Below are 18,234 nucleotides of genomic sequence, written 5' to 3' on the forward strand. Positions count from 1 at the left end.
TGTTTATTTTGTTTTGTACAGTATTGGGGATGGAACCCAGGGGCACTTTACCCCTGATTTACATCCCTAGCCCTTCTTTTTTTTTAATTTTTTTTTTGAGGCAGGGTCTCACTAAGTTGCTTAGGGCCTCACTAAATTGCTGAGGCTGCCCTCAAACTTGTGATCCTCCTGCCTCAGCCTCCTGAGCCACTGGAATTATAGGTGTGTACCCTGTGCCTAGCTAAAGTCTTGTTGTTGATGTTCGGTTTGTTGTTTGTTTGTTTGTTTTAATAAGCACCCAGCCAGGAGCAGTGGTGCAAGCCTGTAATCCCAGCAACTCAGGAAGCAGAGGCAAGAGGATCCTGAGTTCAAACCCACCTCAGCAATTTAGTGAGGCCCTAAGCAACTCAGCGAGACCCTGACTCTAATAAAATTAAAAAAAAGAAAGAGCTGAGGATATGGCTCAGTGGCTAAGCACCCCTGAATTCATTCAATCCCTGGTACCAAAATATAATCGTCGTCATCATCCTATCTTCTAGAAGAGACCCTACGAAGGGCATCTCCAGATTATTCTGCTCTCTGTCCTCCTTATCCCTTGGGCAATGCCCGCAATGCCCTTTCCTGTGTGAGAATTTGGATACAGTTTTTGGGAACAAAAGTACAAAGGACAGGCCTGAAAATTGGTGGAAAACAGAGAGAGAAGATGTGTTGTGGTCTGAACTGTGTCCCCCCAAAATCCCTGAACTAATCCCCAATTGACTCTATCTGGAAACAGGGCCTTTCTGGAGAGTCTGTTATGGTTTAGATGTGAGGTGTCCCAAAAAAATTCATGTGTAAGAAGATGAAAGAAAGTTTAGAGGTGAAATGATTGGGTTGTGAGAGCCTTAACCTAATCAATTAACTAACCCCTGATAGGGATTAACTGGGTTGTAACTATAGACAGGTGTGGCTGGAGGAGGTAGGTCACTGGGTCATGCCCTTGGGATACATATGATACTTTGTCCCTGGTGAACAGAGTGCCCGTGCATGCTTGTGTGCTTGCTTATTCTCTCTCCCTCTCTCTCCCTCTCTTCTTCTCTCTCTGTCACTCTCCCTCTCCTCCCTAATTGCCATATCCTGAGCGGCTTTCCTACCATGATGTTCTGCCTCACCTTGGGCCCTTAGCAATGGAGTCAGCCATCTATACATGGAGACCTCTGAAACTGTGAGCCAAAATAAACTTTCCCTCCTCTCTATTTGAAGCAGGCCAGAGACCCCCACCCAGAAGACCCTGACCCTAACTAAGCAGAACCCCCCACCATATTCGTGGCACGTGAGTTCCTCTTGTCACCAGAGAGCTTTTACAACACAGGATGTCCGCAAAAACAGTTGGTGGCACTTGCCCATGGCAGCCCGTGCAGACTAATATGGGAAGGGGAGGTGCATCTGGGCCAGGCCTGCGCTTTTCTTCACAGTTTTCCTGGGTCTGCCTCTAGGGCATCCCTAGAGATAAAAAGGGGAAAGTGGCCAAGGGACAGGGTCCCCTGCCACGCCCACCCGTTCGCTGCCCCTTTCCCTGGGCTTCCCGAGCTGCAGAGCAGATGGGGCCAGGCTCTGCCCCAGACTTTGGAGTCAGGAGCTTTGGAGTCAGGAGCTCCCCGCCTTCATCCTGGGCCGCTCTAGTCCTCTTAAAGGTTCGCTTTGTTTTTAAAGATCCCAGCTTAGATTCCTAAAGATCCGTGGGGGGGAGGCGTGGATTTTGTTTCTTCTGATTAAGGAGGGGATCAAAAGAAGCTTTAGAGACTTTCCCGTGGATATCGAACCCACTGAGAGCAGCGCGGCCGCCAGAGGCCTCGCTGTGATCCGCTGAACGCGGGGGATTAGGAAGGACGTCCCCGGAGACTGGAAGAACCGCGCGCCGGGAGTGTACCTGGCGTCTCTCTGTGCAAACATATAATGGACCCAAACGGCGGAACACTCACAGATTCTTTGCCCTCCTTTCTTCTCTAACCTTCGGGGGAGAATTGCATTAATTAAACAGCTGAGCAGCTCAAAGGCTTCTTTTCAGCAGCGGCGGCTCACGTGGCTGCCTCTCTACGGGGCGGGTCGCTGCTACCAAGGGAGAGGTGGGGGGCAGCTTGACAGGGAGCGCCTGTTTAAACAAGGCCGATTTCCAGCCTATTTTGCAATGCAAATGTTTGCAGGAGCCTCCGAGGCTCCTTAGAATTAGATGGAATAATGACACTTTGGAGCCCTGTAGCTTGGTTTGTTTCCAGCCTTTTCTTCTAATGGCTAAAACCGATTTCTCCAGATCATCCTTTGGTTTTGGTGTGCTCAGAGTTGATCTCACAAGGAAAAACGGCTTTAGAGGTGACCTGTTTGAAAGGCGAACCATTTAATGTTGTTTGACGCTGGTTTTACTTAAAACAGTATCTTTTAACTGGGTCTCTAATAAAACCGTGAAGCCTGGAAATTCCAGACTCCTTGGGCTCTGTCGCCATGAAGGGATCTTGCTGCAGGAGGTCAATGTGGCCTTAGCAACTCTGCATCTGACCAGGTGCCTGCCAACCACACAGTAAACACTCACTAAATAATTTCCTTGGTGAATTATTGATGGTGTGGTGGCATTCATCTTTTATCTGGGACACCAACTCACATGCTATAAAGTGTTGGTTTGGATATCTGTGAATTTTATTCATCAATGGGCATTTTCCCTGAATTAGCTCATCCAAAAAATGTGGCCACAAGCTAGATGATGTCCTTCTCTGGTCAGTTCTTAGCAAATGAATATCTGTAAGTGCTGCCGAGATTGCCAGCCACACGCTAGCTAGTTCTTCCAGCAGCAATCGTCAAGGTGAAGGAAGCACAGTTTTTGTCTCAAGCTTACGTTATGCTACTGCTTTTAAAACCAAAACAGAGTTATGGGGCATTTCATCCATTTTTTCCTTCATACATTGACACGTGAATTTATGGCACAGACTCAGCTCGCCCTTGGAAGCCCATGGTCTAAAGAATCATGTAAGCAAATGATGACAAGGTGAAGTTGATAAGTAACAGACAGACGTGAGCAGTGGGAACATGAGCTTCTGAGAATAATGCTATAAGCCGACCCACTGTGTTGACCTCCACATGCTTTCTTTTAAAAGTAATTTACCTGCAGCCCTGCCTGGCTTCAGGCAATAGGATATGTTCCATTCCTCAGCAAACAACCGGTGAAAGGTAATTCCTCCCGCCAGGCAGGTATGGTTGCTCATACCAGTAATTACAAGTGGCTTGGGAGCCTGAGGCAGGAAGATTGCAAGTTCGAGGCCAGCCTCAGCAATTTAGCAAAGCCCTGAGCAACTTTAGTGAGACTCTGTATCAAAGTAAAAGTTAAGAGCCTCCTCCATAAAATCTGTAAGAACAGGGTCCAATTAGAACTGGTCAGCATGGACCAAAGTGACCTGGAATTGTCAGGCATAGTGAGGACTTGAAAGTGTGAAGTCAGTCAAAAGTCAATATGTGGGCTGGGGTTGTAGCTCAGTAGCAGAGTGCTTGCCCACTATATGTGAGGCACTGGGTTTTATCCTCAGCACCATATAAAAATAAATAAAGTAAAGGTATTGTGTCCATCTACAACTAAAAATTTAAAAAATAAATTAAAAGGTCTAAGGATAAGACTCAGTGATAAAGCATCCCTGGATTCAATTCCCAGTACAAAAAAAAAAAAAAAATCAAGAGGTGGACTTGGGTGGGACTCTTTGGAAACTTCCTTAACTCCCTAAGTTCTGGGCTGTGTAAGGGTCACAAAGCCCCCATCACCCAGGGCCACTTGTTTTTTTTCAACCTGCACTTTGGGCCTGCATTTCTCCTGCAGAGAATAGGTTATTTGCCAAAGGATGTAACATGTTCTATTGACTTAAGCCAGGCAGGGCTGCAGGTAAATTGCTTTTAAAAGACAGCATAAGGGGGTCATTGTAATGGGCCCAGTTTATAAACTTCCCTGGAACTCCCAATACAACTGGAAGCCAGGAGGGGGCGCTGTCCCTCCCCTCTCTAAGAGGATCACTCTCCCTTGAGAGTGTCCTCTTTGCCCTTTTCCTATCCCTTCAATAAACTCACACCTGCTACTCTGAGTGATGTGTCTGAAATCTTCCCAGCATGATCACAAGAACCAGTGAGAAAGGACTGCTGAGGCTGCCCCAGCTCCCTGGCAGGTCCTTGCCCCGTAACAAAGTGATAATGAGGGACATTTTCATAGCTTTTTACTTACTGAACTCACTACTGGGTTCGCTCATGAGCATCTCATTAGGCCTAATGGGCTGCAGCAGATATTGATTCTCAGATAAGCCAATCTTGAGCATCAGAACCTGGAGTTCCCTGGGCAGGAGGAGGGGAGCTGGGCAGAGGAACTGTGAGAGTATTTGACAATAGGAACAGGTCACAGGGGCTACATAGCCCCACGGCACATTAGCCAAGACCCAAGCCAGGCCTTTGGGCTACACTTCCTGGAGAAGCTGCCTCCTGCCATTCTAAGAAAAAGTCCCCTCACACACACCCAAGGGGGTGATCAGGTTATGTTAAAAGTCACAGGAAGATGCCTCTTTGTCCCTTTAACTTGGGCCTTAAAGCGCTCAACCCTTTAAGAAGAGTTCAACCCTGATCAGTCACCATCTATGTGGCAAAAGCACAACCAGAGCAGACAACAAGGATGGGTGGAAAGCCAGCCCTTCTGGAAGGATCCTGATACTCAGGAATGAGAGCAGCCATATCCCCCGCAACTCCACAGTTGGAAGGATGCAATGGTCAAGAAAATCCAGGTGCCCTATTCTTTGAGGGTGAAGCGTCCTGGTCAAATCCCCAGGAGGGGCAGCATTGTTAGTGTAACAGCAAAGACCTCGCCTACACCACAGGTGCCTTATTCCAGAACTGACCAGCTTTTCAGAAAACCCTTCCAGAGAATCAAGCAAATCAGAACCTAAGCAGCCCTCCTGCTCCTGGGCCATTTTCTCACCCTCCAAACAAAACCAAGAGGGAGGAGGCTCTAAGCTGGCCCTTTGCTCTGCTCTCTCCCCACCTTCCCACCTGGCACCCTGAAGATGTCCCCTCTTAGAATAAGGTGTCTTGCATGCCCACCTGTGGCTCTGTTGGATGCAGTGAGGTGCTAGATTAGATTGCAAAGGAAAAAAAAGCAGAAAGATTCTTACAAACAGGAGACAATATTTACTTGACTGTTCCAAGGATCCCTGTCACCTGACCAGGAGGATCTTAGCATCCACTTCAGTTTGACTATGTTTTACATGGGATTCTTCCTGATCTTCCTTTTCCTGAAGCATTTTCTTTAGAAAGAAAACATACTATTGTAAATTCTTTCTCTGCCACTTGGAGATTCTGCAAATCTTTTTAAAAGCCTCTTACCAGTTTTACAATCCAGGAATGTCTGTCTCAGGGACCTGGGAGCCCTCCCTTTGAAATGTAATCATCTGAGGAGAGAGCTCTTCTCCTGTCCAGGACACCTGGTCCCCACTCCCCACTCCTGAGGAGCAAACACAGATGGCCCATGACCTCTCCCCTTGATCTTCCAGCACTTGGACTGGCTCCCTCCTCCCTCCCTCTGCCTAGGAGTGCTGGGCTCACCCTGAGTGCTGCTCCCTGGCCGCCATAGCCTTCAAGAGTCTTTTGTGATCATTTCTCTTTGCCTAGTGCAGTTTCTGCCTGGACACCCTCCTCCGCACACCTCCTAAAACGGTCTTGTTCTTTGCAGCAGTGGCCACCAAACTTGAGCTTGTTTTCAAATCACCTGGAAGACGAGTTAAAACAGTTTCTGAAGCAGTGGGACGGGCTGGGGATTCCATTTCCAGGAAATTCCCAGGTGAGACCCTGCTGCTCCAGAGACCAACCAGCCTTAAGAACCACCTGAGCCTGTCCTTTGCCATCTGTCGTAACCCTCGTAACCCTCGGAGGCCCCTTCAGTGAATGGAGAGCCTACTAGACCATCGCACAATGGGGCCATTTCCAGAACGGAGGGAAATGTCTCTTTTCCCTATCCCCTGTCGTTTAACACCCTTCCTCCTCCATTCTCTGGCCACATCCTCCCTGTCCTCTCCTTCCACCCCCAGGTCACACAATTCCCCTTCCAACCAGCCTCCCCCTTAAAAAATCTGCTACTCCTTAGGGTGGCACTTGCTTTTGTTTCTTCATATCCAAATCCTTGTGAAGCCCCCTGCACTCTGCCTCCCTGGGGAGCCCCGAGGGACGCTTCCCTCAGCTCCCTGGTTACCTAGCAACGTGTCTCCTCCCTGAGAAGTCACCACCCCTGCCAAGATGCCAGCCCAGGGTACACACAACAAAGCACAGTGACGCTGCCGCCTCCCTGATCGTTAGCACGGTGCTGAGTGGCTGCTACCCAGGGCCTCCAGGACCCCCTCTGAGACTGAGCCTGCCACACTGCTCCTCCAGGGAACTGGGAGTGACCGAAGCTTGTCAGGCTCCTGAGTCGCTGGAATTTAATTGTCCCCAGCCCACCACCTTTGGAATGGAGTGATAATGGTCTTTCTTTGTCATCTGCAAGCCACCAGGGCTGAGTGGAAGACAGACCGCATCCGTATTCATGCACGTGTTTCTATTTTGCTACTACATCCTCCTCTTCAGACTTCAAAGCGAAGGTGCTTTTCTTTCCTCCTGCAAAAGCCTTTATGAAAGAAGGTGTTTGCTTAACACTTCAAGCTTCCCACCGACATCCTTTGTTCCTTCTCTACATATTCATGGATTAGCTGCTTTGGCCCAGGCTTGGTAATGACTTTAATTTGTCATAGAAAACATAGGTGCCCCAGGTGGGGCTTACGCAGTGGAAAGAACAGGGATACAAACTTCGTTCTTGGACCAACTGAGGAAGGAAGATTTTTCAACATCACTTTCTGTAATCCTGAAAGAAAGAGAAGAATAGGAGACGAGGAAGTGAAAGATACAGAAAGAGAAAAAAAAAAGAATTTCATTTAAAGAAAAAGGCATTCGTAGAAGTAATACTTAGAACAATGTAAGTCACCCAGGTACCCAATAGGTGAATTGCCAAACCGAATAGTAATATAACCAAAAGTCATTATATCAGCTTATAAATGGCAAGCCACTTCTATGGACCATCCGGATCACAGAGAGAAATATCTATGTTAGATATACATAATGTGTGTGATATGCAAATGTATGTTAAATATATTTATATAGTAAGAGTAAGTCATGGAGAAAGAATCCAAAAGAGATTGAACACACTGTTTGAATTAGAATATGTGAAAAGATGAACAGTAGATTTCTGCTATCCAATATGGTAGACACTAGCCACATGTGGTTACTGAGTACTTGATATGTAGCTGGTCCAAATTGAGATGTGTTATGAATGAAAAAATGTATTTCAAAGATTCAGTGTTAAAAATGATTGTAAAATATTTTGTGAATATTCTTTATATTGACTACACATTTAAATTATTTCCAAATATATTGAGTTGAATGATCAGCTTTGCATTTGTTTTTTCTTTTCATGTTTTAAATATGGTTACCAAAAATTTTAAATTACACGTGACTCTTATTTGTGGTTTGCATTACACTTCTATTGGATGGTTCTGGTTATGGATTTTAATGTTTGCTAGGTTCTATAAAATTGCTAAGCTTCTTATTTTGTTTATATTTATGAGTGTAAGAGTACTGGAATATAGAATTATTTGAGAGTAGTATTTCCACACACTCCAGTTCTAGGGTTAGCTTTCTGCATCCGACAAGGAACTCCAGACAAATAATGGAAAGTGTGGCTTCCCTGGGGGGATGGGAGGGAGTGGAGAATGGAGGGAGGGAAAGGAGGAATTAATGGAGAGGGAACAGGAAGAAGGTGTTAGGGTCATTGGGAACGGCAAGAAGAGTAGGTGGCCTCCTACCATGTCACTTCTCACTCTGGAGGAGACATCCTTCCCAAACCAACTTTTCTATTGGGTTACTCGGCCTCTTGGAGTAGAGAAAGGCCCTACTACTAATTATCCTAGGAGGAAGAGCACGTTCATAAGCTAAGAGTCAATTATATGTCTTAAGGCAGAATTTATTATTTTTCATTATTTATGTGTTGCTTTGTTGTTCAAATTATTTCCTTCAGGAGTATTTGTTGACTGTAGATTTCAAAGGGTGGTAGAGTGGGTAGCATGCTACCGGTTTCTGGGGGGTGGTAAAGAGGGCAGTGTGCTGAGGAGAACCCTGCTGGTCCTGAGGATGGGACAGAGGGGTGGAGTGTCATAGTAAACAGGGACATGAGAGCAAACCTTTCTCACCAATGTTGAACTGAGGACTCATGAAACTGTGACCAGAATGTCCTGGTAACCAGGAGAGCCGACATATGCTCTTAAAAGCCATGTAAGGGAGGAGTGCATGTGGAGCCTAGACCAGCTCTTCATTTCTGAGACTTCTTGGACCCGAGTCCTGCAGGTGGCTCCCTTGGGGAGCTACTCCATTTGTCGTGGATAAATGCTCCCCCAGTGGTCATGGAGGTCTGTTAAACTTGTAATAAGCTCTTGTTCCAAAAGAAAAAATACATGATGGTATAATATTTCTCCTTAACAAAAAGAAATTATTCAACCATCGAGTTCCATTTACCAATAAGCCTTAATTTAAATTCTTCTAAGTAACATTCATTCATTTAACAAATACTGAGCCCCTGATTACAAACTGTAGTGTAGTTGAGATCCTAGAATCTGAAAGACTCTGAGTTCAAATCATGACTCTACTACTTTCTGGGTGAACTTGGGCAAATTATTTGATTTCCCTGAGCTTCTATCTTCCTCTGTAAAAAGGGGTGTTGTTGTCAGATTTTCCACTACTGCGACGGAAAGGCCCAACCAGAACAGTTGTAGAGGAGGAAAAGTTTATTTGGGGGATCACAGTTTTGGAGGTCTCAGTCCATAGACAGCGGGTTCCATTTCTCAGGGCTCAAGGTGAGGCAGAACATCATGGCAGAAGAGTGTGGCAGAGGGAAGCAGCTCACAGGATGATCAGAAGGCAGAGAGAGACTCCACTCACCAGACACAAAATATCAACCCCAAAGGCTCGCCCCCACCCCCTCCTCCAGCCACACCCTACCCACCTTCAGTTACCACTCAGTTAATCCCATCAGGGAATTAACTCACTGATTGGGTTAAGGTTCTCATAACCCAATCATTTCCCCTCTAAATCTTCTTGCATTGTCTAACACATGAGCTTTGGGGGGACACCTCACAACCAAACCATAACAAGGGGTAATAATATCATATTATTGCAAGAATTCAATGAGTTCCTACATGAAAACATGAAAAATACTAGCACAAAGTATGTGCTAAGTGAGTATTTGTTATGTGCTACCCAGTGAGTGATGGGAAAGCCAAAGACGATCATCATAGTCTTTGACCTCATGGAGACTGGTGGTCTGTCACACGGGGTATTTTAATCACCTTCAGAGCTAGTTAACATTGTTATCTGAGGTCCAGACAGACTAGACTGCCTGCCTGAGATCATGCACATAATGAAAGACAGGTGTGATTCCCAGTTGGTTGTTGTGAGACTGAGTCCAGGGCTCTTGGCGCGATAGTATTTGCCTTTCTAGTCTTCTAGAAGCTAAGACTTAGCTTAGCCTACAAAGCCCACCAGCACTCTATCTACTATTGCATGAACAGAGATATTTTCCTTGTTGCAGTATTAGTTAGACTGTCTGGGAAAGCAAGCAACAGAAAGAAAGTCCGCATTGAATTTGGCTTACGCATTAAGATAAATAATCTCACATTAAAGAAAAATGTCCATGTAGGTTGCTCCGAGATTTGATGATTTAATGACATCAAGAAGAAACCCGATTCTTTCCATCTCTGCTCTGCCTTCTTCAAGGTGCCAGCTTTGTGCCAGGGTCACAAGAGGGCCACCACCTCTCTGGGTGCTCTATGCAGATACAACTACAGCCCCCAAAAGAAGAGAGGACAGTTTTTCAGAAACTGTCATTGATGTTTTATGAGATCAGAGCCTATCCTTATGCCAAGCCCTGGAAAGGAAAATGGATTTATCATGATTGGCTCAACAAAACCTCCATCCAATCCGGGATGGGAAACAGAGTCACCTTCATGAAGCAGAGGCCACTTGAAGGAAAATGAACACGACCCTAGAATCAGCACTCCCACTGCTGGTCGTGTGGGCATGAAGTGGCATCTGCTGCAGGTAGGTCACGCAGCACCCACTGTCACCAGGGAGCATGCATCAAGCGTCAGTTCAACAGCTGATAGAGTCCTCATCCCAATTTAGTGAAAAATCCTGAATCAAAGTGGGCGGTAGAAAGGGTTCAGTGGTGATGCTTGCCGTACTGCTTGGATGAAGTTGGTATAGTTTGCCCCAAACCCATTTTTCTTTTGAGAGCTTGCTTGGAATCATCTAAACTTCCAAGTTGTTCCAACCAGTTTAAATCTTTTTTTAATTAGTGCATTATAATTACACATAATAGTGAAATTCATTAAGTTTTTAAGTCTTTAAGACATTTGTGGTTGTTTCACTTTTTTAAAATCACACACACACAAAAAAGAGAAGGGTAACAGGTAGCCAACAATGTAAAGGGACGTGTACCAGCCAAAGGGGAAAGTATCCTTCCTAGGAGGCAAGATTTTATGGAATTCCTGGTTCTTTTCTGTGCCTGGTTGTTGAGGTCTGACAGCCCTTCAGTTGAGGAATAGGGTCATGTCTGTTAAACTAATTGTAGCTGTTCACTCCACTATATAATTTTACAACATTTCAACTTCAAACAGAATGACTTCAATAAACATAAAGCAGACTGACACATCCCAGATTTCTGCAGTTTATTTTACACCAAGAAATTACATTTAGAGATTTCTAGACACATGCTATAAATGAAAATTCAACAGGAAGTTTCTTTCACTTCCTCTAGATCTGACCTATATTTCAAAAATATATGAGTGGGCTATAAACAGGAACTTCTCTTGCTGCCATTATTCACACCAAGTTGTCTGAAGATTTTTTTTCTCTTCTGTGACTCTCATGGCCATTGAGGGAATTATAGACAATGGGAAACTTTATACAGCCCTAAGTGAAGCGGCAAATGTTATCAATGGGACAGCCGGTTGTATGGTTTTAGGCTCCCTGTGTCTATCTGAAGAGTCAGACTCCTTGCACCTGGCATGGAATAGATGAAACCCATTGTTTTTCTACCTCTGCAACCTTAGATATTTTTAATGTGAGTGACCATTTGCTGGCTATGTCTTCCCCATATCGTAGAACACCAGTCTATCTACTCTAAGTGAAGGATGTACTTCTGAATTAGATCTAGTGTACACACCGTCTGTGATTTGAATACATGTTGTCATTTAAACCCAAAGGTTATAATTGGAGCTTTAAGGAGATGACTAAGTCATGAGACTCCACCCTTGCTAATGGAATCAATACCCTCCTAAAAGGGCTCAATGCAACCAGCTAGGATTTTGCCCTTCTGCCTTCCACTATGTGAGCACACAGGTTTTCCCATCACACAAAAGTGCCATCTTGGAAGCAGAGAATAGCCCTCACCAGACGTGGAATCTTCTGGCGTCAGAACACAGACCTGATATTGTTCCTAGAGATGTATATGGATTTATGCCTGGCAAAATATATATTGCACAGAAGCTTTCCTTTTCATTTTAGCATGACTTCCACAAAATAGATGGATAAGGTGCTTCTACCAGAGCAACCCCTGCCCCTCTCATCACAGGCAAAAGGCCAGAGGGCGTGAAGCAGAAGGAAGCTCCCTGAAGTAGTAAACGTGTTAATTTGCTTAGGGATCAGAAACTGAAGAACAGCTTGGTGCAGAGACCGAGGAAGTTACAGGTAGCTCCTGACACTTCCATCTCTAGCAAGGATTTAAAACTCAATACATCCAGGGGACAGACAGAATAAATTATCACATGGCTAATGTAAGACTACAGGAGTGACTAGGTCTGGCATAAGTAGAAGAGTACAAACCCTGCCAACAGGCATTCAAACTTTAATTTTTTAAAAAAATTTGAGAAACAGTAACTGTCCAAATAAAATGTGGCCTCTGGGTAACATGAACTTATGTGAAAGAATGGCTAGAGAGACGTCTGCTGTGTAAGTGCTTCTGCTTCAAAGTGAACTTGCCAGGATGTACTTGAACGCAATGCAAAGTGTTGCATGTGTTAAGTCTCGCACTGGCCTTGGGTTAATTGAGACAGACATGTGAATCTGTGTGTGTATGTGGTACCAGTGATGGAATCCAGGGTGCTTAACCTCTGAGACACATCCCAGCCCTTTATATATTTTATTTTGAGACAGGGTCTCCCTAGGCTGCTGAGGCTGGCTTTTGAACTCATGGTCCTCCTGTCTCAGCCTCCCAAGCCCTGGTTCTTAACACCTAACAACAACAACAAAATCATCACCAGGACTCAGAGTCCTCCCTACATGGCAGGCTCTCTTCTAAGCACTTCATACCTATTAACTCATTTTAAACACTCAAAAGAACTTCATAATGTGGACACTCCCACCCTAAAGGTCAGGAAACAGGGGCCCAAGGGTCACTGGTAGGAAGTGGTGGAGGCTGTGTTTGACCCAGGACAGATCCTCACCCATTGCTTCTCCACTAAGCTCCAATCCTATTGAGGATTTCAGTGGCTCAGTGTGATCTGGGGATCCTAATCACACTGACTGAATCACTTAGTTCATTTGAAGCTTACATTTCAAACTTTTCTGGAAAACACATTTCCTTGTAATCCAGTACACACATATACGAGCTAAATACCTCACAACATGCAAGACACGCAGAATATTTTCTGTTCTTTTCTGTTCTCTGCCATTTCTTTCCAGGCCAGTCTCAAATAATTAAATAGATTTCTGCAATTTGGAAATCACTAATGAAAGGATCTTTTCTCAGTCCAAATGGGCATATGATGAAATGCTGATTGATATGATATACAGGAAAAAAATGTATCTTCATAAAAATGATTAACCATTGCCTGGTTTTTACCTCCCAATGAGAGGTATTAGCATACGAGCTAAATGGTGAATTAGCGTCACTCTCTGAAAGCACAAAGCCTCTTTCATAATTCTGCAATCTGTATTTGGGGTACAAATGGGAGTTCATAACTCACTTACGCTAATGCATGAAACATGATATGTCAAGAGCTTTGTAAGGTTTTGAACAACCAATAAAAAAAAATTGTCACAGTCAAGAAACAATTATTAGCACAGAGCACCAACCTTACATGTTCAGTTGCTGCACTGAAATCTAACACTACTGTCCTCTATTCAAAAGTTGCTCCATACATATGACTTAGAGCAGCCGAGTAAAGGGAATTTACTTTTTCTTTTCCTTTTTCTTTTCTCCCTTTCTTTTTATTTATTTATTTATTTTTAGTATTTATTTTTTAGTTGGACACAATACCTTTATCTATTTATTTTTATGTGGTGCTGAGGATCGAACCTCGCACGTGCTAGATGAGCGCTCTATTGCTGGGCCACAACCCCAGCACCCCCACTTCTTTTTATTTTTTATTTTTTGTTGTTATTGTTCTTTTTCTTTGTTCTGTCTTTCCTTCCTTCTTCTTTTTCTCACTCTTTAATTCAACAACAAAGTATTGGCCATTACCAGCCATTACCAAGACAGACACATTCCTCACCAGGTGGCACTTATAATTGGAGCGAAGGAATGAAGTAAACTGGACATTCAGCCTTGACCTTGACATGAAGACACGGGTTTAGTTCCTTCCCTCACACTCTGAATCACTGATATAGCAAAATACTTCTCAAAAGCAGTTCAAAGCTGCGAGGTTTAATCCCAGCACTGGGGAGGCCGAGGCAGGAGGATTGCCAAGTTCAAAGTCAGCCCCAGCAACTTAGCAAGACCCTGTCTCAAAATAAAATACAAAAAGGCTGGGGATATGGCTCAGTGTTAAGTGCCCCTGGTTCAATCCCTGGTACCAAAAAAACAAAAAAACAAACAAAGCAATTCAATATTTTTTGTGAAGATATCAGGCATCTAAAGTGAAAACAAAATCAAAACTAATATTTCTCATGCATTATACATTTGTACTAGAAGATTTCTGCACAGCAATCAAGACCGTGTTTGGTTTTATTAGGTCCCCTAATCAGGCTCCTCTGATAATTTATCTCACTCCTGAGTTTTATAGCTATCTCTAGGATTGAGTCCTCAAACACCCCAAAATCAGACATGGATGGTGGCAATCTCTGTTTTCACCTAATATCCAAGTAACTGAGGCTAGGCTGTATATTTTTAGTTCCAGTAATTTGATCAACTTAGTTTGGCTCCTCTGCTTAGTGAAAATCCCAAGGAGTTACCAGTGATACTGTGAGTGCAATATCACCCTGTAGTTAGCAGGACAGATGTTAAACTGGTATAAACTTCACTGAGAGATTTTTACAGATATAGAAAACAGGAAATTGGATAAGAATCCAAAGAACTCTTTCTCTTCCTTCAGTCTTTATTCAGTGGCCATCCAACAAAGCCCATTAGCATGCACCCACTCCCAGCCCCTGTTACCCTCTTTTATTCTTTTTTTTTCTTTTTAATTATACTTAACACCTTCTAACATACTTCATGACTGAGTTATAGAACATATTTGTGTTAAACATATTAATATCTTTAATATGTCGATTGTTGTTGTTTATTGTACTGGCTCCCACTCCCACTCATCAGAAAACACACTTCTAACAGGAAAGGAAGGTTTTCTGTTTTGCTTATTGATGTATATCAAGCCCTATAAATAAACATATACTGATTGATTGACTGCATGTCTTAGTCTGTTTTGTGCTGCTGTAACACAATACCTAAGAGTGGGTAGTTTATGCATAACAGATTTATTTCTTGGAGTTCTGGAACCTGGGAAGTTCAAGGTCAAGGAGGTCCACATCTAGCTAGTGCTTTCTTGATGAATCATCCCATGGCAGAAGCAGAAGGGCAAGAGAAAGAAACAGAGAGAGGGAAAGAGAGTTGACCTCATCTTTTTATATCAGACCCACTCCTGCAATAATGATATCAATGCATTCACAAGAGCACAGCCCTCATGACCTCGTCACCTGTTAAAGGTCCCGCTTCTCAGAATTGGTGTATTGGGGATTGAGTTTCCAACACACACGATTTGAGGGATATATAAAGGAAAAATGCCTCTACTGATTCTCTAGTATGATCCATAGTGCCAGGGAAAAGCTTTGGAATCAAACTGTCTGGGTTCACCTTCCACCAATTCTATTTACTAGCTGATAATCTAAGGCAAGTTATTCAATGCCCTCAGTATCCCAGTTTTCTCAACAATAAAATAGATACAGCAATAAGATACCTAGTTCTCACTGGGTGTCATGGCTCCTGCCTGTAAGCCCAGCAGCTCAGGAGGCTGAGACAGGAGGATCTCAAGTTCAAAGCCAGCCTCTGCAAAAGTGAGGCCCTAAGCAACTTAGTGAGACCCTGTCTCTAAATAAAACACAAAATAGGGCTAGGGATGTGGCTCAGTGGTTGAGTGTCCCTGAGTTCAATCCCACTACCCCTGCAAAAAATACCTAGTTTTCAAAGATCTTTTAAGAGAGAATTCAGACAATTTTCCCAACCCAGAACATGCTGAATCCTGAATTTGTTAGCTGTTGGGGGCACCTGGCATCTTAACACACTTTATTCCATTTTAATGCAGGACCCTGACACGGCAGAAGTAGAATCTCTCCAGGAATTTTACAAGGACTCTTGGCAAATCTGATTAAAACCATTGTGTCGGTCAGCTTTCCATCACCATGACCAAAATACCTGACAAGAACAACTTAGAAGAGGAAAGATGTGCCACAGTCTGGCTGCAGCAAAATAACCGGGGGGTGACGAACAACTTGTGTACATGGATACAGCAGGAGTGGGAGCCGTTTATTGTAGGACAGGAGCGGTATTTATACATTCCACACAGCTTATCTTAATTAACATAAACTAGATACAGCAGTCAACCAATAAGGAATCTCCACACTTAATGGCTCTCTGGTGTTACTTCACAAACCACTCCCTCTGGCAAAATGCCAGGCGCCATCCCGACTTGTTTACAGACCCTAACAAAGATGTATCTTGGCGCACTTTTTCAGAGCTCAGTCCTGGGTGGACTGGCTCCAGGCAGAAACATCAAGGCGAGGAATGCTTCTCAGCTCGTGGCAGCAAAGAAGCAGGGAGAGAGAGAGGAGCCACTACACAGTCCCCCAGGGCACTCCCCCAGGGACCTGCTGCCTCCAGCCACACCCCACCTGCCGGTTATCAGCCAGCACCCCATTCAAACCTTTAACCACCAAGAGGGTGGATCTGCTGTAGAGCCTGCAACCCTCAGGGTCCAATCACTCCCTAAATTGCCCCACCCTCGAAACTTGTTACACTGGGGACCCCGCTTTCAACACAGGAGATTTGGGGCCACATTGCAAATTCAAACATTAAAAAAACTCCAATTTGGAAATTAAAATAAAGATCAGTCTTAGAAACGCAGAATTCTTGTGCAAAATGGAGGTACTGAGTATCTTTCCTCTGAATAGCAAGAATGAAACCACCAATCCTCTTCCCCAGCCTCTACTCCACCCAAAACAAGGATTCCAGAATGAAATTCCTATAGAAACCAACAGAAATGAGGTTGTAAACAAAAGGATAGGTTACCTTACAATTAAAAAAAAAATGGGGAAAAGCATATCCCAGAAATAAGGCCCTTTTAATTCTCTGTGTAGATAATTGAGAAAAGCATGCACCCAGCCATGTTCAATTGCCAAGGGGCCAACACAGAGAGGCCAAGGGCTGGCATTGTGGCCCACACCACCACACTCAGCGTAAGAGCAAGAGGAAGGTCAAGGCTGTGATTACTTGCCATCATTTTAAGTGTTAGAAATAAGATTTTATGTTTTGTTTTCAGTTACCCGTATTCAAAATGGTACCCTAAACCGCCCAGCCTCAGAGTTACCAGAGACACGGGTTTCAATGCTTTAAAGTTGGTGTATAAAATATGAATGTAAGCCATTATTTTGGTATTTACTGCATTCCCTGTATCTGTTTGCCAAGAATTGGTCACACTGAGCATGTAGGAAGGCAGATTGTCCTGGGCTGTCCTGAGGGCGTGGACTATGGTGGCTTTGACAGAGGGCAGTGCTGAAAGAGGATGGTCTCCCTTTGACCTAGGAATTTCATTTGTAGAATTTAGAACGTAGCCCAAGTGAGGTCCAAGGAATCACCCACAAGAATATTCACTAGATATTACTTATTTAAATTATTTAAAAGAGGCAAAGTAATGTCTCAAAACTGGAGATGATGTAAAATGGGTACAGATCTAAGGCTGTAGACCAAGGGACAGGAGAGTTACAGTCCATGGACCAAACCCAGACTGTCTGCCCTTTTGTAAATGCAGATTTTGGGGAATGCAGGCACACCTATTATTGCCTATAGCTGTTTTTTGCTACAGCAGCACATTGAATAATCACAATAGAAATTGCAATGTATTCGTTTCTTGTTGCCAAATACAACAAATTGCCAAAAAATTTTAGTAGCTTAAACAATACCAATTTCTCAGGACTTTGAGGTCAAATGTCCTAAAACCAAGGCATTGGCAGAACTGAATTCCTTTCTGAGGCCCTAGTAGAAGCTGTTTCCTTGCCTTTTCTAGCATTTAGAAATCACTCATATTCCTTGGCTCATGGGCTCATCTTACCTCTCTAAAGGAGATAGCACAGAATCCTACAGTCTCTTTCTGACTCCAAGCGCTTAGTGTCCTTCTTAAGAACTCCTGTGATTACATTGGGCCCACCCAGATAACCCAGTCAAAAAATCTCATGTCCAGATCCTTAAATGACGCATATCCACAAATCTCTTTCAGTGATTTGGATGCAGACATTTGTGGGGACAGGTTTTTCTTCATTTTACTATACCATGTAATTCACAAAGTTTCAAACATTTACTATCTGGTCCTTTGTAAGAACTTTGCCAATCTCTACTTTGGACCTTAGGACTAAAGAATCAGAGCAGTAGCACTTGGCTTAAGGGAAGAGTTGCTTTGCCACATAAATCCAAGAATTGCCCTCTGTATTAGTTAGCTTTCTGTCACTATAGCAGAATACCTGAAGCAATTCACTTACAAAGAGAAAAGGTTTATTTTGGCACACAGTTTTGGAGCTTCCTGTCTTAGTCAGCAATTTTGCTGCTGTGACTAAAAGATCTGACCAGAACAATTTTAGGGGAGCAAAAGTTTATTTGAGGGCTCATGGTTTCAGAGGTCTTAGTCCATAGAAGGCTCTTCTGTT

The 18,234-nt window shown here is 43.8% G+C and overlaps 1 protein-coding gene across 1 annotated transcript in view; it reads right to left on the reverse strand.

The window, feature by feature from the left end:
- The window catches only part of MGST2 (microsomal glutathione S-transferase 2), a gene marked incomplete at both ends in the record, with an annotated part of 46,644 nt that extends 41,044 nt beyond the window's left edge, over positions 1-5,600 (reverse strand). Inside the window, 2 exons of the mRNA XM_081304385.1 lie at positions 4,211-4,317; positions 5,575-5,600. Of these exons, the coding sequence (XP_081160511.1) occupies positions 4,211-4,317; positions 5,575-5,600 (133 nt within the window). The remainder of the gene's footprint in view (positions 1-4,210; positions 4,318-5,574) is intronic.
- Positions 5,601-18,234: the final 12,634 nt, after the last annotated feature.

Source organism: Spermophilus citellus (assembly GCF_964194105.1).
Source record: "Spermophilus citellus genome assembly, chromosome: 8".
In the NCBI taxonomy this organism is placed as follows: Eukaryota; Metazoa; Chordata; class Mammalia; order Rodentia; family Sciuridae; genus Spermophilus; species Spermophilus citellus.